The 26005-nt window shown below is 41.3% G+C and overlaps 1 protein-coding gene across 1 annotated transcript; it reads right to left on the bottom strand.

Annotated features, from left to right (window-relative positions):
* LOC309550776 (uncharacterized protein) lies at positions 1–26005 on the bottom strand (the record flags this gene model as incomplete). Its single annotated transcript, XM_082251112.1, has 4 exons — positions 25895–26005; positions 4221–4331; positions 1597–1683; positions 1–338 (listed from the first exon to the last, which is right to left on the bottom strand). Exons 1-4 carry the CDS (start codon positions 25980–25982, stop codon positions 1–3), a joined length of 624 nt encoding a protein of 207 aa, XP_082107238.1. The 5' UTR covers positions 25983–26005.

Genomic DNA, 26005 nt, shown 5'->3' with positions numbered 1-26005 from the left:
TCACCTGCTTAGTTGGTTTTCCTTTTCTTGCAGTTTGTCTCCGGCATCCAAGAGATCTCCTTGTAGTTTCTGTACAGAGTTCACCGTCTCCGACTTCTCCTGCATGGTCTTCTCCAGCTTCTGGATAATCATCTTCCCTTCCTCATGGCTCTTCAGTAGATCGATGTGAGTTGTTTCCAGCTCCTCCTCTGTCTGTGTGAGAGCTTCCCGAAGTCCCCGAACCACAGAGTCCTTCCTATGTATGTCTCCAGAGAGGCTGGAGTTCAGATGTCTGTGTTCCTGCCGTAATTTCTCCAATCTCATGGCGGTCTCATCATACTGCTGAGACACCTGAAATACTAGAATATACGTGAAGACCATGAGACCACCGAGTAATAATAGTGTGACTGTGGGGGGACATTAGAGTGTAAGCTCCTCTGGTACAGAGACTGATGTGACTGTGGGGGGACTTTAGAGTGTAAGCTCCTCTGGTACAGAGACTGATGTGACTGTGGGGGGACATTAGAGTGTAAGCTCCTCTGGTACAGAGACTGATGTGACTGTGGGGGGACATTAGAGTGTAAGCTCCTCTGGTACAGAGACTGATGTGACTGTGGGGGAGGGGACATTAGAGTGTAAGCTCCTCTGGTACAGAGACTGATGTGACTGTGGGGGGAGGGGACATTAGAGTGTAAGCTCCTCTGGTACAGAGACTGATGTGACTGTGGGGGGAGGGGACATTAGAGTGTAAGCTCCTCTGGTACAGAGACTGATGTGACTGTGGGGGAGGGGATATTAGAGTGTAAGCTCCTCTGGTACAGAGACTGATGTGACTGTGGGGGAGGGGATATTAGAGTGTAAGCTCCTCTGGTACAGAGACTGATGTGACTGTGGGGGAGGAGACATTAGAGTGTAAGCTCCTCTGGTACAGAGACGGATGTGACTGGGGGGGAGGAGACATTAGAGTGTAAGCTCCTCTGGTACAGAGACTGATGTAACTGTGGGGGAGGGGACATTAGAGTATAAGCTCCTCTAGTACAGAGAATGATGTGACTGTGGGGGAGGGGATATTAGAGTGTAAGCTCCTCTGGTACAGAGAATGATGTGACTGTGGGGGGACATTAGAGTGTAAGCTCCTCTGGTACAGAGACTAGTGTGATTGGCTCAGTGATCTCTGTACAGCACTGCGGTATATGTCAGAGCTATATACATGTATAATAATATTAGTGTGTGACTGTGGGAGGAGGGGACATTAGAGTGTAAGCTCCTCTGGTACAGAGACTGATGGGACTGTGGGGGAGGGGACATTAGAGTGTAAGCTCCTCTGGTACAGAGACTGATGGGACTGTGGGGGAGGGGACATTAGAGTGTAAGCTCCTCTGGTACAGAGACTGATGTGACTGTGGGGGAGGGGACATTAGAGTGTAAGCTTCTCTGGTACAGAGCCTGATGTGACTGTGGGGGAGGGGACATTAGAGTGTAAGCTCCTCTGGCACAGAGACAGGGGTGACTGGCTTAGTATTCTTTGTACATCACTGTGGTATATGTCAGAGCTACCTGTAAAAGGAGGAGATGGCATCCAGCAGGAAGTTTGGTCTCCTGATGATAAATACTCACACTTTGTAGACAGGGTGATGATAGCGGTCAGGGATGTCAGGAAGATGACGCAGAGCATGATAAGGAAAACACAACCACAGCAGAGTCCTGAACACAGAGGAGAATGTGGAAAAAAACAGGAAACATTGAATTATATACACTGAAAATGATTATGGCATTACTAACAGATCGATATAACTAACCTACCCCATCCCCCACATGACTGCAGATCTATCAGACTGCTCAGCTTCTATAATGGTTAAGTCCTTATTTCCATAACACGACAAGACGCCACTAATGGCTTTTGTCACCTGCCATTTGGGGTACATTATTGGCCCCCAATCAGAAAACATTGTTTAGAAACTGATTGCAGACTTTCTGCACTGTGTCTGCAATTATTAAGAATTGGAGTCTATCAGCTAATTTATTGATCCAACTGCCACTTTAAAATCAGAGTCGGAAACCTTCTAATTAACATAGGGCAATGGTAGGCAGTGCTGGAGCTGATCATCTCCATCATCATATCACCAAATCATCTCCATCATCATATCTCCATATCATCTCCATCATCATATCACCAAATCATCTCCATCATCATATCACCATATCATCTCCATCATCATATCACCAAATCATCTCCATCATCATATCACCATATCATCTCCATCATCATATCACCATATCATCTCCCTCATTGTATCACCATATCATCTTCACCATCATCATATCATCTCCATTATTATCATATCACCATATCATCTCCATCATCATGTGATCATCATCATATCACCATATCATCTCCATCATCATGTGATCTCCATCATTATATCACCATATCATCTCCATCATCATGTGATCTCCATCATCATATCACCATATCATCTTTATCATATCATCATCATATCACCTCCACAATCATATCACCATATAATCTCCATCATCATATCACCAAATCATCTCCATCATCATATCACCATATCATCTCCATCATCATATCACCATATCATCTCCATCATCATATCACCATATCATCTCCATCATCATATCACCATATCATCTCCATCATTGTATCACTATATCATCTTCACCATCATCATATCATCTCCATCATCATATCACCAAATCATCTCCATCATCATATTACCATATCATCTCCATCATCATATCACCAAATCATCTCCATCATATCACCATATCATCTCCCTCATTGTAGCACTATATCATCTTCACCATCATCATATCATCTCCATCATCATGTGATCTCCATCATCATATCACCATATCATCTTTATCATATCATCATCATCATATCACCTCCACAATCATCTCACCATATAATCTCCATCATCATCTCACCAAATAACATCTCCATCATCGTCTCACCATATATCATCTCTATCATCGTCTCACCATATATCATCTCCATCATCGTCTCACCATACATCATCTCCATCATCGTCTCACCAAATATCATCTCCATCATCGTCTCACCATACATCATCTCTATCATCGTCTCACCATATATCATCTCCATCATCGTCTCACCATACATCATCTCCATCATCGTCTCACCAAATATCATCTCCATCATCGTCTCACCATATATCATCTCCATCATCGTCTCACCATACATCATCTCCATCATCGTCTCACCATATATCATCTCCATCATCGTCTCACCATACATCATCTCCATCATCGTCTCACCAAATATCATCTCCATCATCGTCTCACCATATATCATCTCCATCATCGTCTCACCATACATCATCTCCATCATCATCTCACCATACATCATCTCCATCATCATCTCACCATATATCATCTCCATCATCGTCTCACCATACATCATCTCCATCATTGTCTCACCAAATATCATCTCCATCATTGTCTCACCATACATCATCTCCATCATCATCTCACCATATATCATCTCCATCATCGTCTCACCATACATCATCTCCATCATCGTCTCACCATACATCATCTCCATCATCATCTCACCATATATCATCTCCATCATCGTCTCACCATACATCATCTCCATCATCGTCTCACCATACATCATCTCCATCATCATCTCACCATACATCATCTCCATCATCATCTCACCATATATCATCTCCATCATCGTCTCACCATACATCATCTCCATCATTGTCTCACCAAATATCATCTCCATCATTGTCTCACCATACATCATCTCCATCATCATCTCACCATATATCATCTCCATCATCATCTCACCATATATCATCTCCATCATCGTCTCACCATATCACCTCCATTATTGTCTCACCATATATCATCTCCATCATCGTCTCACTATAACATCTCTATCATCATCTAACCATATCATCTCAATAATCATCTCAACATATCATCTCCATCATAGTATCACCATATCATCTCCATCATCATCTCACCATATAATTTCCTTAATTTCATCATCATATCACCAAATAATCTCCATCATCATGTCATCATATCATCTCCATCATAATATCACCATATATTCGCCATCATCATCCTATCACCATGTTATCTCCATCATTATATCACCATATCATCTCCATCATCATCTCACCATATCATCTCCATCATATCATCATTATTATCCTCATTCTCATCTTCATGCACAGTACCTCTTTTGGCCTTTGCTCGGCTCTTCTCTCCTCCTCCTTGGTTGTCTATCACAGGGCTGACATTTTTGTATGTGATTCCCTTGATTTCTCTCGGTGGCTCCGGGGTGATATCTGTAAATAAGGATAAGGCCATATACAATTTTGAAACATTTCTTTTAACACTGTAATGTCTCCTGGTATAGAAAAATATGCAGTCCTCTTCAGAGGGAGCGCCCAGAGAGATAATCTGACCGCTGTCACTTCATTATTACTGTTTTAGGATAAGTTATTTCAAGGCAAAGTGTTCCGGTCAGAGCAGAGCCCAGAGTGAGTTGGAGTTGTGGAGGTCGGACCCCAGTGAGGGAAAAGCTGTGTGTGGGGCCCCATGCACACTGAACATCTAGCCCTGGTCAATGGGGCTCTTGGGTTTTAGGTGTGTGGGGGGGGGGGGGGGGGCATAGGTGCACAATTCAACCCCATTGGCAGCATCCTTCATAACTCTATGACAGGCTGATACTTATGTTGCCAGTCTGAGCTTAACAGTGCATATTGCGGTACCTAGTATCCATCCAAGGGTGAATGCAGACTGCTTAGGGTGTGGGCATTTGTCCCTAAATGTGTCTCTAGGTGCACCCTCCATCCAGCCCCATACAGTCCCAGTAGCTGTCAGCCTCTCTTATAGTGAGCATAGTATTGCTTTAAAAAAAAAAAAAAGGACTAAATTGCTAAAAAAAAAAAAAAAAAGGAATATTTATATAATAATAATGATTTGGTAGTCTTTATTTTTATTTTTTTTTTCATTAAAAAAAGAAAAAAAAAAAAACGGAACAATTAATTAATGTATACTTTTTATCTACTGTAACATTATTTTTTTTAAACTAACACTAATCAAAGTAGAAAAAAGTTTTTTTTTTTTTTTGTTTTGTTATGTTTTTTTTTTTGTCAATGCATTCATTAAAAATAGATGTTACACATTCCCTGACATCATTAAAATAAAATGTAAAATTGAGAAAATAATTTATTTTATCAGAAACTTTTTAGTGTAATTTAAAAAATGACAAATTATAGAATAAAATCTATGCTTTTTAACTACAGTAACACCATTTAAAAAAAAAAAAAAAAAAAACGGAATATTTATATAATAATAATGATTTGTTAGTTTTTATTTTTATTTGTTTGCATTAAAAAAAGAACAAAAAAAGAACAGTACAATTAATAATTAATTAATGTATACTTTTTATCTACTGTAACATTATTTTTTTAAACTAACACTAATCAAAGTATAAAAAATTGCCTTTTTTTTGTTTTGTTATGTTTTTTTTTGGTCTATACATTGATTAAAAATAGACATTACATATCCACTGAACCATTAAAAAAAATGTAAAATTGAGAAAATAATTTATTTTAAAAGAAACATTTTAGTGTAATTTAAAAAAATGACAAATGATAGAATAAAATCTATGCTTCTTAACTACAGTAACACCATTTAAAAAAAAAAAGGAATATTTATATAATAATAATGATTTGTTAGTTTTATTTTTATTTATTTGCATTAAAAAAAAAAACAGTACAATTAATAATTAATTAATGTATACTTTTTATCTACTGTAACATTATTTTTTTAAACTAACACTAATCAAAGTAGAAAAAGTGCCTTTTTTTGTTTTGTTATGTTTTTTTTTTTTTTTTTTGGTCTATGCGTTAATTAAAAATAGATGTTACACATTCACTGACCCATTAAAAAAAATGTCAAATTGAGAAAATAATTTCTTTTATAAGAAACATTTTAGTGTAATTTAAAAAAATGACAAATGATAGAATAAAATCTATGCTTTTTAACTACAGTAACACGATTTAAAAAAAAAAAAGGAATATTTATATAATAATAATGATTTGTTAGTTTTTATTTTTTTTTTTTGCATTAAAAAAGAACAAAAAAAAACAGTACAATTAATAATTAATTAATGTATACTTTTTATCTACTGTAACATTATTTTTTTAAACTAACACTAACCAAAGTAGAAAAAGTGCCTTTTTTTGTTTTGTTATGTTTTTTTTTTTTTTTTTGGTCTATGCGTTAATTAAAAATAGATGTTACACATTCACTGACCCATTAAAAAAAATGTCAAATTGAGAAAATAATTTCTTTTATAAGAAACATTTTAGTGTAATTTAAAAAAATGACAAATGATAGAATAAAATCTATACTTTTTAACTACAGTAACACCATTTAAAAAAAAAAAGGAATATTTATATAATAATAATGATTTGTTAGTTTTTATTTTTATTTTTTAAGCATTAAAAAAAGAACAAAAAAAAAAAAAGAAAAATTAATAATTAATTAATGTATACTTTTTATCTACTGTAACATTATTTTTTTAAACTAACACTAATCAAAGTAGAAAAAGTGCCTTTTTTTTGTTTTGTTATGTTTTTTTTTTTTTTTTTTGGTCTATGCGTTAATTAAAAATAGATGTTACACATTCACTGACCCATTAAAAAAATGTCAAATTGAGAAAATAATTTCTTTTATAAGAAACATTTTAGTGTAATTTAAAAAAAAGACAAATGATAGAATAAAATCTATGCTTTTTAACTACAGTAACACGATTTAAAAAAAAAAAAAGGAATATTTATATAATAATAATGATTTGTTAGTTTTTATTTTTTTTTTGCATTAAAAAAGAACAAAAAAAAACAGTACAATTAATAATTAATTAATGTATACTTTTTATCTACTGTAACATTATTTTTTTAAACTAACACTAACCAAAGTAGAAAAAAGTGCCTTTCTTTTGTTTTGTTATGTTTTTTTTTTTGGTCTATGCATTGATTAAAAATAGACATTACATATCCACTGAACCATTAAAAAAAATGTAAAATTTAGAAAACAATTTATTTTATAAGAAACATTTTAGTGTAATTTAAAAAAATGACAAATGATAGAATAAAATCTATGCTTTTTAACTACAGTAACACCATTTAAAAAAAAAAAGGAATATTTATATAATAATAATGATTTGTTAGTTTTTATTTTTATTTTTTGCATTAAAAAAAGAACCCAAAAAAAAAAAAAACAGAACAATTAATAATTAATTAATTAATTAATTAATTAATACTTTTTATCTACTGTAACATTATTTTTTTAAACTAACACTAATCAAAGTAGAAAAAGTGCCTTTTTTTTTGTTTTGTTATGGTTTTTTTTTTTTTTTTGGTCTATGCGTTGATTAAAAATAGACATTACACATTCACTGACCAATTAACAAAAATGTAAAATTTTGAAAATAATTTATTTTATAAGAAACATTTTAGTGTAATTTAAAAAAATGACAAATGATAGAATAAAGTCTATACTTTTTAACTACAGTAACACCAGTTAAAAAAAAAAAAACTAACACTGATCAACGTAGAAAATTAGTGCCTTTTTTGTTATGTTTTGTACCTCTGGTTTTATAAAAAAAATATATATATATATATATATATATATATATATTTACACAGGTTAGGCAGGATTTTGGGGTAGATAGATATAATTAGGCGTTTCTTCCACTTTAGTCCTCGATCATTCTGAATCTGACTTTGAAATGGTGTGACTTCAGGTGCCACTTGATAGACATCCGTCATGCACAGATGTCTATGCACCCAGAATTTACCGAAAGTAGTGCAAGAACTACTTTTTAAAATCGGTGCGACTCTGAATCTTCCATTGCGGACAATAGAGTGAAACTTGTTATGTGATTTGCATCAGTGTGACCGGTGACGTAAAGTATAAGTACAGACATTGTTTTGTTGTTTTGGCTCCCTCAGACCATGTTGTGTGATTTGGGTTTTTGTGGTTGTTTTTGTGTCTTTGTGGTGATTGTGTGACTTCCTCTATTCTATGGAGAGTGAAGATCGCAGACAAAGCTCTGTCTGTCTGTCATTGTTCCTCTCTTCCCCCTCATCTACATTTCCAGGAACAGAATAAAGATGATACTCAGAAGTCATTGTGTTGGGCGACCCATTCTACAGAAGCACAGATCTCCGGGGTGGAACAATGCTGCCCTCTGATTGGTCACACTGGGATACAAACAGTCAGCAATCAATTGGATAAAATGATACAATGTTGCAGCTGAAACCCTGAGATACGTCTTCCCAGATACAATGTTGCAGCTGAAACCCTGAGATACGTCTTCCCAGATACAATGTTGCAGCTGAAACCCTGAGATACGTCTTCCCAGATACAAGTCATCTTCTGTTGGAATTGTAATACGCAGTCTCCAAGGAATCTTTATAAAACTTTACAGTGCATCCGGAAAGTATTCACAGCGCTTCACTTCTTCCACAATTTAGTGGTTGTGACGCGAGTCACTTTGGTTGGGGGGCTTGTGGAGCCCAGATTGCTTTAGGGAGGTTGGGAGACTCCTCGTCCAGTTTCCCCGGTTCTTCCTATGTATAAGTCACCCCGTGTCTATTAGGGGCACAGGGTGACCAAGAACCCCAGTCAGGTCTGCTCTGCACTAATCAGACTCTTGCTAGTGGGGTGGAGGTTTGTTATTGTTGAATAGCTGCATTCCATTGTTCTATTGTTCCTGTCTGCCTTGAGTAAGCTTATTATGGGATGTGTATGTTTGTGTGGCTAAGGGGGTTGTCAGATTGTATATCTCTGTGTTCATGTGTTTTGAATAAACAGTTTGATTCTGGTTTCACTCCAAAACTTGTACTGTCTAGCCAGAGTCACGGATCCCGTGTTCCAGAGCTTAGGAAGCAGGTTACTGGCAGAGATGCCCAGTCGGGGGGGATGAGGGGGTAACGATTTGTGCTGTGAGGGGGATTTCAGCAGGGGGGGTGGATTTTTACTGAAGGAGGAGGGGGATTTATGCTTTGGCGGTAAGCTTGCAGATTAGTGCTTAGTGTTTTTTTTTGGGGGGGGGGATTTTTGCTGACACATAATGATTATACATCTTGGGGGGGGGCAGTTTAGCATGCTCGCCCTGGGCTCTAGAAGACCTTGTCCCGACACTGGGTGCACTATGCACAGTGTGCAAGCCTAACCCCCCCATCCCTGCCCAACTCGAGTACCTCCCTGTGTAGGCGGCTCTGCCTCTCCTTGCCGAGAGATCATCCTCTCTCTCAGATTCTGGAGATCTGTCCCCACCGAGCCCCACCATGAGTGCATTCAGGGATCTACGAGTCCTGGGAGCCACTAAGAGCAAAGGCTCCTGTGTTTACAAGTGACACCAGGGAGCAGATGGTGAGAGCCAGAGGTGGCATTAATGACGATCCGCCATGTTCCTGCTGCCAAACTGGGTGTGAGGGCCACGTGACAAGACCTGGTGGGTCGCATTCGGCCCACGGGCCTTGTGTTATACATACAACGCATCCGGAAAGTATTTTGTTATGTAACATTGTTCTGTGCCCGGAGCCCACCCTTTTTTGAAGCCTATTAGAGCCTCTGGCTCTAATCACGTGCTTAAAAAAAAAAAAATCCCCCATTGGAATCCATGCGTCCGGCGCCCTGCATGTAGATTAGGGGGCCGGATGCATGGATGGGGGGGGGGGGGGCGGCGCCACTGCACCCCTAATGGATGGACCGCCACTGACCATACTGCTGATGCGACCCGCAATGACATTGAGTTTGACACCTCTGCTCTTCAGAATAAACAGATCGGCCCTGAGCCTGACCACCAGTGGGTGTGCTATAGGCTGCCAATGATGACTTTGTCCAGGGTCAGCCGGGGGGCTCATTCTTGGCAGAGAGTGACTTAATAGATTAAAAGTGGTAATAAACCCAAAATATCATATTTCGCCGCTTACTATTCATTAGATGTGGTGGCTGCATTCCTTTTCTTTTTTTTCAGGATCACCAGGTGAAAATAAAAAAAAGGAATGTGTTGGAGCTGGAGAGAGTCCAGAGAAGGGAAACTAAACTAATTAGGGGATTGGAGGACCTTAATTATGAAGAGCGTCTGCAATCGCTTGATTTATTCTCCCTGGAGAAGAGACGCCTGAGAGGGGACATGATAGCAATTTATAAATACCTCAATGGTGATCTCAGCATAGAATAAAAGATATTCAGTCGAAGGGATTGCATGAGGACTCGAGGGCATACAATGCGATTAGAGGAGAAGCGTTTTAACCTCAGGCAACGCAGGGGGTTCTTTACTGTTAGGGCTACAAGATTGTGGAATTCTCTACCACAAGAGGTGGTTTCTGCGGGAAGTATGGTGGCTTTCAATAGACTCTTAGACGTACATCTCAAGGATCAGAACATTCAGGGGTATGTGAGATGATTACAGCCACACACACCTACACAGGTTGAACTGGATGGACTATTGTCTTTATTCAACCTCACCTACTATGTAACTATGAAAACGAATGCAGCTGCCTCATCTAAGAATTGGTAAGCTGAAATATAATAAAAGTTTGCTTTTGGGTTTAATACCTCTTTAAGGTATGTTCTGGTCCTATATCTATGTAGATGGTGTTCCTGCTTCCATATCAAGACTAGGAAATTAGCTTCCAGGAGAGTTAGGTGTGAAACCCCACATCCAAAAGTCACCTGCAGCTAACCCTAAAAGTGGGTGTAAAATCCCTCCATGTCCCCAGTGAAGTGACTGTCCTCAGGTGATACACAGAGATGAAACAAATCCTCCTACATAAGTTGTACCTGTTTATCTGCAGTCGTCTCTTCTCTACAGCCTTCTAAAGCACACAGATCAAAGAATTTTTTTTCTGAGCTCCAGAAGGCAGAGGGTGGGGATATGATGGCACACATTGCACAGCACAGAGCATGGAACTAGGTGTAATCTGAGACCTAAGTGGAGGGAAGGGGCACACCCCCTTCTACACAGTCTCATGCACAGGCTGCCAACTATCTTGTGTGTGCTGGAGGGAAGGGGGGGGGGGCATCTTCTGGAATTATGTGGTGCCAGCACAGACTCTTAGAAGTGACAAATAGTAGAGGAATGAGACATCAGACAGAAACCACACTTGGTGCTTTGGACTGAGGCAAGTACACACTATAGAAGGATATGAATGGTTCATTTTTCATTTCAGAAGTTTATAATTACTTTAAAGTATTCCAAAACCTAACCTCTAAAGTCTTCCACAACCTAACCAAAGTACTCCACAGCCTAACCTCCACAGTCTTCCACAGCCTAAGCTCCATAGTCTTCCACAGCCTAACTTCCAAAGTCTTCCATAACCTGGCCTCCAAAGTCTTCCACAGCCTAACCAAAAAAAGACTTCCACAGCCTAACTTCTAAAGTCTTCCACAGCCTAACCTTCAGAGCCTTCCACATCCTAACTCCCAAAGTCTTCCAAAACCTAACCTCCAAAGTCTTCCACTGCCTTACCTCTAAAGTCTTCCACAGCCTAACTTCCAAAGTCTTCCATAACCTAACCTCCAAAATCTTCCACTACATAACTTCCAAAGTCTTCCACAACCTACTCTCCAAAGTCTTCCACTGCCTAACCTCCAAAGTCTTCCACTCCCTAACCTCTAAAGTCTTCCAAAGCCTAACTTCCAAAGTCTTCCAAAACCAAACATTCAAAGTCTTCCACTGCCTAACCTTCAAAGCCTTCCACAGCCTAACTTTTAAAATTTTCCACAACCTGACCTCGAAAGTCTTTCACAGCATAACTTCCAAAGTCTTTCACAACCTAATCTGCAAAGTCTTCTACTGCCTATCCTACACAGTCTTCCATAGCCTAACCTCCAAAGTCTTCCACTGCCTATCCTCCAAAGTCTTCCACAACTGACTTCCAAAATTTCCTGCAAACTAACCTTCAGAATATTCCAAAACTCCCAAGTTTTCTATAACCTAATTTACAAAGTCATTCATAACCTAATCTTCAAAATCTTACACAACCTAAAAACCTAAACATTTTCCACAATGTGCCCACTCCTTACATTGGCAAGATGGAACAGGGCATCCTGGTGTGGAAGGCTGGTAGTCATAAGAACCTGAAGGAAGAATGGCGTTCCAAATGATGAAGGTTTGGGGTATATAGGAGCGGTGATACTAAGACTCCTGTACTAATGACAACCTGCATTCTACATGTGATCCCCTCTCCCGGATTTTGTTCCCAACTACAGAGACTGATGAGTGGAGGACAGAGAAATGAGGAGAGATGTTGGATCTGTTTTAGGAACTCTAATACATTGTGAGCAGGGATTGGGTACCATCTTCTTATTGTTTTTTCTTTATTAGGTTATTGAGAGGTGGTGATGGTCCAATGTATAACGTTACTAAACTCCCCATTTGTGGGGGGGGGGCACCTTTCTCCCTCATGTAAGCCTCCTCTGGCAAGACTTCCACACCTCCTCTGGGCTCCAGAGTAACAGACATGCCTCATTTTGTGAGGGAACCCTCATTGTTCTTCCAGTCCCCCCACACCAATGACCCAAAGAATCCGAACACATAAAGAACCAGCAGAACTCTGGAACCTAATATTACAGTGCAGCCCTTCTCAACCTTTTCAACATAGAGGAACCCTTGGAAATACATTTCTGGTCTCGGGGAGCCCCTGCTAAAAATGAAAAATCTACAACTCAAAACAAATTAGTGTGACAGTCAGTGGGAAGAATGCTCCTTACTCTTGTCATCATTGGGAAGAATTTCCCCCCCTACAGATAGCTAAAAGGAACAATGGTGTCATTGGGAACTTATCTAAGAGGCAGAAATTCCCCATTGCTCAAGGGACCATTAGCAACCTCAGGAGGAACACCAAGCAACCTCAGAGGAACCCCTGGCAACCTCAGAGGAACCCCTGGCAACCTCAGAGGAACCCCAAGCAACCTCAGAGGAACCCCTGGCAACCTCAGAGGAACCCCTGGCAACCTCAGAGGAACCCCAAGCAACCTCAGAGGAACCCCTGGTTGAGCAACCCTGTTACAGTGGCTGCTTTTTCAATACTTCTTCTTTATTCCCCAAAACTTATTTTTATAAATTTACGTCTTCACTTCCCCTTCCATTAATGATGAGTGTGCAGAATCAGATACTGAGGATAACAAACTATTAAATGCAGTATATGAGTTCCATTCATTAAGAATAAGACTGTGTTTATTATCTGACAACACGGTCACTGCGAGAAACCCATCATTGTACAGACACCCATCATTGTACAGACACACATTATTGTACAGACACCCATCATTGTACCGATACCCATTATTGTACAGACACCCATCATTGTACAGACACCCATCATTGTACAGACACCCATCATTGTACAGACACCCATCATTGTACAGACACCCATCATTGTACAGACACCCATCATTGTACAGACACCCATCATTGTACAGACACCCATCATTGTACAGACACCCATCATTGTACAGACACCCATCATTGTACAGACACACATTATTGCACAGACACACATTATTGTACAGACACCCATCATTGTACAGACACCCATCATTGTACAGACACCCATCATTGTACAGACACCCATCATTGTACAGACACCCATCATTGTACAGACACCCATCATTGTACAGACACCCATCATTGTACAGACACACATTATTGTACAGACACCCATCATTGTACAGACACCCATCATTGTACAGACACCCATCATTGTACAGACACCCATCATTGTACAGACACCCATCATTGTACCGACACCCATTATTGTACAAACACCCATCATTGTACAAACACCCATCATTGTACCGATACCCATTATTGTACAGACACCCATCATTGTACAGACACCCATCATTGTACGGACACCCATCATTGTACAAACACCCATCATTGTACAGACACCCATTATTGTACAGACACCCATTATTGTACAGACACCCATCATTGTACGGACACCCATCATTGTACAAACACCCATCATTGTACCGATACCCATCATTGTACAGACACCCATCATTGTACAAACACCCATCATTGTACGGACACCCATCATTGTACCGACACCCATTATTGTACAGACACCCATCATTGTACAAACACCCATCATTGTACAGACACCCATCATTGTACCGATACCCATTATTGTACAGACACCCATCATTGTACAAACACCCATCATTGTACCGATACCCATTATTGTACAGACACCCATCATTGTACAGACACCCATCATTGTACAAACACCCATCATTGTACGGACACCCATCATTGTACCGACACCCATTATTGTACAGACACCCATCATTGTACAAACACCCATCATTGTACAGACACCCATCATTGTACCGATACCCATTATTGTACAGACACCCATCATTGTACAAACACCCATCATTGTACCGATACCCATTATTGTACAGACACCCATCATTGTACAGACACCCATCATTGTACAGACACCCATCATTGTACAGACACCCATTATTGTACAGACACCCATCATTGTACAGACACCCATCATTGTACCGACACCCATCATTGTACAAACACCCATCATTGTACAAACACCCATCATTGTACCGATACCCATTATTGTACAGACACCCATCATTGTACAAACACCCATCATTGTACCGATACCCATTATTGTACAGACACCCATCATTGTACCGACACCCATCATTGTACGGACACCCATCATTGTACCGACACCCATTATTGTACAGACACCCATCATTGTACAAACACCCATCATTGTACAGACACCCATCATTGTACCGATACCCATTATTGTACAGACACCCATTATTGTACAGACACCCATCATTGTACAGACACCCATCATTGTACAGACACCCATCATTGTACAGACACCCATCATTGTACAGACACCCATCATTGTACAGACACCCATCATTGTACAGACACCCATCATTGTACAGACACACATTATTGCACAGACACACATTATTGTACAGACACCCATCATTGTACAGACACCCATCATTGTACCGACACCCATTATTGTACAAACACCCATCATTGTACAAACACCCATCATTGTACCGATACCCATTATTGTACAGACACCCATCATTGTACAGACACCCATCATTGTACGGACACCCATCATTGTACAAACACCCATCATTGTACCGATACCCATTATTGTACAGACACCCATCATTGTACGGACACCCATCATTGTACAAACACCCATCATTGTACCGATACCCATTATTGTACAGACACCCATCATTGTACAGACACCCATCATTGTACAGACACCCATCATTGTACAGACACCCATTATTGTACAGACACCCATCATTGTACAGACACCCATCATTGTACAGACACACATTATTGCACAGACACACATTATTGTACAGACACCCATCATTGTACAGACACCCATCATTGTACAGACACCCATCATTGTACAAACACCCATCATTGTACAGACACCCATCATTGTACAGACACCCATCATTGTACCGACACCCATTATTGTACAAACACCCATCATTGTACAAACACCCATCATTGTACCGATACCCATTATTGTACAGACACCCATCATTGTACAGACACCCATCATTGTACGGACACCCATCATTGTACAAACACCCATCATTGTACAGACACCCATTATTGTACAGACACCCATTATTGTACAGACACCCATCATTGTACGGACACCCATCATTGTACAAACACCCATCATTGTACCGATACCCATTATTGTACAGACACCCATCATTGTACGGACACCCATCATTGTACAAACACCCATCATTGTACCGATACCCATTATTGTACAGACACCCATCATTGTACAGACACCCATCATTGTACAGACACCCATCATTGTACAGACACCCATTATTGTACAGACACCCATCATTGTACAGACACCCATCATTGTACAGACACCCATCATTGTACAGACACACATTATTGCACAGACACACATTATTGTACAGACACCCATCATTGTACAGACACCCATCATTGTACAGACACCCATCATTGTACAGACACCCATCATTGTACAGACACCCATCATTGTACAGACACCCATCATTGTACAGACACCCATCATTGTACAGACACCCATCATTGTACCGACACCCATCATTGTACAAACACCCATCATTGTACAGACACCCATTATTGTACAGACACCCATTATTGTACAGACACCCATCATTGTACGGACACCCATCATTGTACAAACACCCATCATTGTACCGATACCCATTATTGTACAGACACCCATCATTGTACGGACACCCATCATTGTACAGACACCCATCATTGTACAGACACCCATTATTGTACAGACACCCATCATTGTACAGACACCCATCATTGTACCGACACCCATCATTGTACAAACACCCATCATTGTACAAACACCCATCATTGTACCGATACCCATTATTGTACAGACACCCATCATTGTACAAACACCCATCATTGTACCGATACCCATTATTGTACAGACACCCATCATTGTACAGACACCCATCATTGTACAAACACCCATCATTGTACGGACACCCATCATTGTACCGACACCCATTATTGTACAGACACCCATCATTGTACAAACACCCATCATTGTACAGACACCCATCATTGTACCGATACCCATTATTGTACAGACACCCATCATTGTACAGACACCCATCATTGTACAGACACCCATCATTGTACAGACACCCATTATTGTACAGACACCCATCATTGTACAGACACCCATCATTGTACAGACACCCATCATTGTACAGACACACATTATTGCACAGACACACATTATTGTACAGACACCCATCATTGTACAGACACCCATCATTGTACAGACACCCATCATTGTACAGACACCCATCATTGTACAGACACCCATCATTGTACAGACACCCATCATTGTACAGACACCCATCATTGTACCGACACCCATTATTGTACAGACACCCATCATTGTACAGACACCCATCATTGTACGGACACCCATCATTGTACAAACACCCATCATTGTACAGACACCCATTATTGTACAGACACCCATTATTGTACAGACACCCATCATTGTACGGACACCCATCATTGTACAAACACCCATCATTGTACCGATACCCATTATTGTACAGACACCCATCATTGTACGGACACCCATCATTGTACAAACACCCATCATTGTACCGATACCCATTATTGTACAGACACCCATCATTGTACAGACACCCATCATTGTACAGACACCCATCATTGTACAGACACCCATTATTGTACAGACACCCATCATTGTACAGACACCCATCATTGTACCGACACCCATCATTGTACAAACACCCATCATTGTACAAACACCCATCATTGTACCGATACCCATTATTGTACAGACACCCATCATTGTACAAACACCCATCATTGTACCGATACCCATTATTGTACAGACACCCATCATTGTACAGACACCCATCATTGTACAAACACCCATCATTGTACGGACACCCATCATTGTACCGACACCCATTATTGTACAGACACCCATCATTGTACAAACACCCATCATTGTACAGACACCCATCATTGTACCGATACCCATTATTGTACAGACACCCATCATTGTACAAACACCCATCATTGTACCGATACCCATTATTGTACAGACACCCATCATTGTACAGACACCCATCATTGTACAGACACCCATCATTGTACAGACACCCATTATTGTACAGACACCCATCATTGTACAGACACCCATCATTGTACCGACACCCATCATTGTACAAACACCCATCATTGTACAAACACCCATCATTGTACAGACACCCATCATTGTACCGATACCCATTATTGTACAGACACCCATCATTGTACAAACACCCATCATTGTACCGATACCCATTATTGTACAGACACCCATCATTGTACAGACACCCATCATTGTACAGACACCCATCATTGTACAGACACCCATCATTGTACCGACACCCATCATTGTACAAACACCCATCATTGTACAAACACCCATCATTGTACCGATACCCATTATTGTACAGACACCCATCATTGTACAAACACCCATCATTGTACCGATACCCATTATTGTACAGACACCCATCATTGTACCGACACCCATCATTGTACGGACACCCATCATTGTACCGACACCCATTATTGTACAGACACCCATCATTGTACAAACACCCATCATTGTACAGACACCCATCATTGTACCGATACCCATTATTGTACAGACACCCATTATTGTACAGACACCCATCATTGTACAGACACCCATCATTGTACAGACACCCATTATTGTACAGACACCCATCATTGTACAGACACCCATCATTGTACAGACACCCATCATTGTACGGACACCCATCATTGTACAAACACCCATCATTGTACAGACACCCATCATTGTACGGACACCCATCATTGTACAAACACCCATCATTGTACCGATACCCATTATTGTACAGACACCCATTATTGTACAGACACCCATCATTGTACAGACACCCATCATTGTACAGACACCCATCATTGTACAGACACACATTATTGTACAGACACCCATCATTGTACAGACACCCATCATTGTACAGACACCCATCATTGTACAGACACCCATCATTGTACAGACACCCATCATTGTACCGACACCCATTATTGTACAAACACCCATCATTGTACAAACACCCATCATTGTACCGATACCCATTATTGTACAGACACCCATCATTGTACAGACACCCATCATTGTACAGACACCCATTATTGTACCGATACCCATTATTGTACAGACACCCATCATTGTACAAACACCCATCATTGTACCGATACCCATTATTGTACAGACACCCATCATTGTACAGACACCCATCATTGTACAGACACCCATCATTGTACAGACACCCATTATTGTACAAACACCCATCATTGTACAAACACCCATCATTGTACCGACACCCATCATTGTACAAACACCCATCATTGTACAAACACCCATCATTGTACCGATACCCATTATTGTACAAACACCCATCATTGTACCGATACCCATTATTGTACAGACACCCATCATTGTACAGACACCCATCATTGTACCGATACCCATTATTGTACAGACACCCATCATTGTACAGACACCCATCATTGTACAGACACCCATTATTGTACAGACACCCATTATTGTACAGACACCCATCATTGTACAGACACCCATCATTGTACAAACACCCATCATTGTACCGACACCCATTATTGTACAGACACCCATGATTGTACAAACACCCATCATTGTACAGACACCCATCATTGTACAAACACCCATCATTGTACAGACACCCATCATTGTACGGACACCCATCATTGTACAAACACCCATCATTGTACCGATACCCATTATTGTACAGACACCCATCATTGTACGGACACCCATCATTGTACAAACACCCATCATTGTACCGATACCCATTATTGTACAGACACCCATTATTGTACAGACACCCATCATTGTACAGACACCCATCATTGTACCGACACCCATTATTGTACAGACACCCATCATTGTACCGACACCCATCATTGTACAAACACCCATCATTGTACAGACACCCATTATTGTACAGACACCCATCATTGTACAGACACCCATCATTGTACCGACACCCATTATTGTACAGACACCCATCATTGTACAGACACCCATCATTGTACCGACACCCATCATTGTACAAACACCCATCATTGTACCGATACCCATTATTGTACAGACACCCATTATTGTACAGACACCCATCATTGTACAAACACCCATCATTGTACAGACACCCATTATTGTACAGACACCCATCATTGTACAAACACCCATCATTGTACAGACACCCATCATTGTACAAACACCCATCATTGTACAGACACCCATCATTGTACGGACACCCATCATTGTACAAACACCCATCATTGTACCGATACCCATTATTGTACAGACACCCATTATTGTACAGACACCCATCATTGTACAAACACCCATCATTGTACCGATACCCATTATTGTACAGACACCCATTATTGTACAGACACCCATCATTGTACGGACACCCATCATTGTACAAACACCCATCATTGTACCGATACCCATTATTGTACAGACACCCATTATTGTACAGACACCCATCATTGTACAAACACCCATCATTGTACAGACACCCATTATTGTACAGACACCCATCATTGTACAAACACCCATCATTGTACAGACACCCATCATTGTACAAACACCCATCATTGTACAGACACCCATCATTGTACGGACACCCATCATTGTACAAACACCCATCATTGTACCGATACCCATTATTGTACAGACACCCATTATTGTACAGACACCCATCATTGTACAGACACCCATCATTGTACCGACACCCATCATTGTACAAACACTCATCATTGTACCGATACCCATTATTGTACAGACACCCATCATTGTACCGACACCCATCATTGTACAAACACCCATCATTGTACCGATACCCATTATTGTACAAACACTCATCATTGTACCGATACCCATTATTGTACAGACACCCATCATTGTACCGACACCCATCATTGTACAAACACCCATCATTGTACCGACACCCATCATTGTACAAACACTCATCATTGTACCGATACCCATTATTGTACAGACACCCATCATTGTACCGACACCCATCATTGTACAGACACCCATCATTGTACCGATACCCATCATTGTACAAACACTCATCATTGTACCGATACCCATTATTGTACAGACACCCATCATTGTACCGACACCCATCATTGTACAAACACCCATCATTGTACAGACACCCATCATTGTACAAACACCCATTATTGTACAGACACCCATTATTGTACAGACACCCATGATTGTACGGACACCCATGATTGTACGGACACCCATCATTGTACAGACACCCATTATTGTACAGACACCCATCATTGTACCAATACCCATCATTGTACAGACACCTAAAATTTTTTCCATTATAGATACATATCTAACATTTGGCCTGCCCCTGGGAAAACGTCACCAATGACAAAACGCGTCAGCTGTGGCTATTACTAAAGACATCATGCTTGCTTAGCCATTACTTATGGCATTCCTTTCTCAGAGCTGACAGTCTGCTGGTTTTTGACTTGTTTGTACCTCTTTACAACTCATCGAAGGTACTCCTTACATATTTTAAATAAAATGAATTAAATGTTAGCAGGCTTCCCTATGCTTGTTCATTTTTTTTCATTCCCGATCCATTTGGAGCTGCTGCTGAGCAGCCACCGCCTATCTCTGATGCCGGGTTATTATGTGCTTTTATGACCATTATAATTTATGGTCCATGCTATCTGGTAAGATGCGTATGCTAAGTGTTGGTGCTTGGGGGTGGATTTCATCAATCAACGTTACTTATACACCTTTTTGCTCTTTTTGGACACTCTTGTTTAATATTGAAAAGGATTTTTTCATTGAAAGGACATTTTTATGTCCACCTAACCCTGGATTTTGCACCTATTTCCTCATATCACTTTCATATGATTTTTTTTTTCTACATATTTTTTTCAATTATATATTTTGCTCATAATTTATTCACTGCATGTTTCATTGTTTTCATGCCACATTATATACCATATGATTATTGATGATTTCACTATTAGGATTTAGTGCCACTTGTACACAATGATACCCACCCCCTCAACCAATCACCCACCCCCCTCACCAACCAATCACCCACCCCCTCACCAACCAATCACCCCCCCCCCTCACCAACCAATCACCCACCCCCTCACCAACCAATCACCCACCCCCCTCACCAACCAATCACCCACCCCCTCACCAACCAATCACCCCCCCCTTCACCAACCAATCACCCACCCCCCTCACCAACCAATCACCCCCTGGTCTTTTCTGAGCAGAGATGTCTGAGTCAATTCAGCAAATTAAAAACATTTGGTTCCGAAAATGAGTGAATTCGTTTTTTTGGCCGGCAGAGAATTGTATTGTATGAATCACATTTGTATAATTTTCAATTATTTTATGTTCTATCAAATAATTACTAACAGTGATTTACTAAAAACAATAAATCCACAATTACTGCCCCTATTTTATTATATGAAATTTATACCAAACAATATGGCGCTGCCTATGGTGCCCGGTCTCTCTCCACCTATAGTATATCATTATTGTGTGTTCAGAAAGAATCTTGTGTTGAAGTTTTATCTAGCTGGAGCAGATTGTCTTCATCCACCATGATTGTCACCCATGAGGTTGGATGGACTGATAGAATGAAGAAGGAGGAAAAAACTGAATGTCCAGAAGAACTTCTCCTACAGATCCTGCTGTTCTCTGTGCAGTCATGCAGAGATGCTTCTCTGCCCCCCTCCCCCCGCCCATCTCAGCAGTCGACAGAAGGTCAGAAGAACTTCTCCTACAGATCCTGCGCCTCTCTTTGCAGTGGCAGCACCCCCTCTGCCTCCCCTGGTCTCAGCATTCAACAGACTCGGACAGCTGACTCCAGCCCTTCTCTGGTCCTCCAGACCCTACACTTTCCGCTTCCCAGCTCCACTCCCAGCTTCTTCCTAAAAGTTAGGGGCGTGCACTGTGATATAAGGGAGGGTGGGGGGACTCTTAACTTCTGGTGATGAGGGGGCTCTTGACCTCTGATGTAAGGTGGGTGGTGTGCTCTCGACATCTAGTCTTACAGATACAACTGGCCCTTTGAGGGCAAACAAAATGCAGATGGGGCCCACGATGAAATTGAGTTTGACACCCCTGCTGTAGGAAATTCCTCAGCTCTTCTCGCTTTACAAAGCTCTGCATACTGGGAGGAGCTAAGGACCTCCAGAAGATGCTCTATGTGACCCTCCACAAAGTAGACAGCCATTCATTTCTATCAGCGTTAGGCTCTTCCATCCTGACATCTCCTTGAGGCTCCTTCGATCCTGACATCTCCATGGACCACTGGCGGCTGGTGTGTTGGGGGCGCAGGGGCGCCGCCATCCCATATTCATGCGTCCAGCTCCCTAATCTACATGCAGGGCGTCGGACGCATGGAGTTTAATGGGACTTTTTTTTTAACCATGTGATTAGAGCCAGAGGCTCTAATAGGCTAAAAAAAGGGTGGGCTTGGGGCGCAGAGCACTTCGCCCCGAGCCCACCCAGTTGTGTGACAATAGCGAATTAATATTCGCTATTGTCACACGGATCCTCCTCCTGGCCAATAAGGAAGCGGGTCCTGAGACCAGTTTCCTGATTGGCCGAAAGGAGAAGCCATGCCATTGGGCATGGAGGAGGAGGGAGGAGACACAGAAGACTAATGGGGGAAGAAGCCGAAGCCGCCGTCACCGCCACCGCCATTTGTTGCTGCTGCTGAACATGTCCAATTGTCCAGGCAGAGTGAGTAAGCTGGGGGGCGGGGTCCTGCTGTGGTCCTGGGGGGGATATGGTGTGTGGGCTGGTGTGGTCCGGGGGGGTATGGTGCGGTCCTTCTGCCCCCCCCCCCCGGCCCATGGAGCACCAGCCGCCACTGCCCTGGACTGTGCTCAGATGGGGCTTCCTGTACATCATTTGTTAATGACTTTAGATGTGTAGTAAAGGTTGTATTTCTAGACATCGATACACACCCACTTACACATGTGACATAACCAATGACCCTGGACTAGAATGATGGCCCTCATCTCTCTAATGTCCTTCTCATAGATGAGTCCTTTGTCGATACACAACATTCAAAGTCTTAACTATATTCACAGCAAACCACATGACTCCTATGGGGCCCACAAGCATGGGGGGGGGGGGGGCGAGAACTGTCTGGCTGCACAACAATTGATGATGGAAACAGTAACATTTGGCACATACGTTTAGATGAAATAAATGTATAGGAATTTTAGGAATCTCTGTTGGATTTCTATGAAGGCAGGTATTAATAAGCATCCTAGAGGAATTGCATTAGAGAAAGAGGGGGGGCCCTGAAGGGTTTTGAAGAGGATAATCACACATATTACAGCCCTAAAAGGCCAATAGATTTCCTACAGAGGTTACTAAACTTTCTTATGTATTTAATGCATCCAGGGCTTTTTTTCTCAGAGAAAATGTGCGGGAATTCCCCTTTCTAAGTTACTTTGTGTCTCTGCCCCCTACCCACCTTCGGGCACTAACCCTTGGTTCCACCTCTGAGCAGCCAGCATCAATAGACTCTCTAGCAGCCAGCAACAGTAGACCCCCTCCCCAAACAGTAGATCCCTTCCAGCAACAATTAACCCACAGTAGCAACAATAGATTGTCATCCAAAAATAGATTCCCTCCAGCATCAAAAGATGTAGCATCAGTAGACCCTCCAGCACCCCTTGTTATGGCATACATTCAGTGCTAGAGGTGCCTGAACTGCGTTCCCCAGCGTTCCCCAGCGTTCCCCCGCGTTCCCGCTGAAAAAAGACCCTGAATGCATCCATATGCTAATACTTCCTAAATAACTCACTATGTAGCTCAAAGATTGCAAAGAAATTCAGGTCTGAGGGTACCTGTGATAAAACCAATTCAATGGTGGGTCAGTGCTCCTTATATTGGCACTCAATGGAAAGAATGCGACCCTTGCAGACAGCTAAGAAGATCAGAAGAGACAGGGGTTTATTTACTAAAGGCAAATCCATTGTGTATTACAAGTGCACCGCAAGATCACTTGGAAATGCAGTCAATGTAGATCTGGGGGGAAGATTTAAAATATGGGGAAGGTCTGCTAACTTCTATCATCCAATCATGTGCATTCAAAAATGCTGTTTTTATTTTCCTTGCATGTCCCCCTCGGATCTACAGCGTCTGCACTTCCAAGTGCACTTGTAGTGCACAGTGGATTTGCCCTTGGTAAATAAACCCCAGTGCTGACATTGGTTCCAGAACTATCCATATCCCATTAGGTTGGAGGTCAATGAGCCACAGGAAACCCCAGCAACCTCTGCAGGAACCTTAGAGTTCCACGGAACCCTAGGTGAGAATGGCTGATATAGCTGGACATCTACAGTATGGGCCCAATAGGAGCCTCCAAGTCTTCCATGGTTATACGTAGATCCTCACCCTAGTACAGAATCAGTGTTGGTCATAATTATCCAGCAATGTAGGGGTTAATGATAAGGATAAAGTCAAAAGTGAGGAGGACCAATTCATGGAACAGAATTAATGCCTTGTACACACGCGTCGAAAATTGGCAGGGAATTTTCGGCCAACGTCTGATCTGCTGATTTTCGGCTTGTTAGTATGATGCTTCCGATAACCAACTCCGACTTTTTGGCTGAAAAAAATCTGGTGTGCAGACTATGAAATTTTTGTTGGCCGATTTTTCTGTCAGTCAGTACAGATTTTGACAGGGAAAAATCTGATGAGCAAGTCTGGGCATGCTCAGAGAAGAAAGAACACAAAGAAAGCAAACCAACACATGACATCACTTCTGAAGTAGAATTTTGTTGGCCGAGAAAATTCGTGTGCAGTCTAGGCACATTCCAACCAACAAAACACAACTTGGACAAAAGTCGGACAATCGGTCGTCCGATAATCGTTGCGTGTGTACGAGGCTTAAGGATCAGTGTTTAGATATAAACGGAGCCATCACCCACACCAACCAATCACACCCCTCCTTCCATCAGATGAAATACCTCCAAAGAATGGAGGACTGAATTCTGAGGACCATCAAAGGTTTTCACCACAAACATGGATGAAGACGGGTCATCGGGATAAAAAGGAACCCAACCATCATAATAAATCATACTTACCACCATCTCTGCATTCCTTCAGTTGGATGGAACTGAATTTCAGGTCGCAGGTGAAGGCATCGGCCATATCGGCATCAGCGTTGATCATCAGACAGAGGAGAGATGAGGAGG

This window comes from Pelophylax lessonae (genome assembly GCF_965119305.1).
Source record: "Pelophylax lessonae genome assembly, chromosome: 1".
NCBI classification, from domain to species: domain Eukaryota; kingdom Metazoa; phylum Chordata; class Amphibia; order Anura; family Ranidae; genus Pelophylax; species Pelophylax lessonae.
The sequence above is the reverse complement of the archived record's forward strand: the minus strand, read 5'-3'. Positions and strand labels throughout refer to the sequence as shown.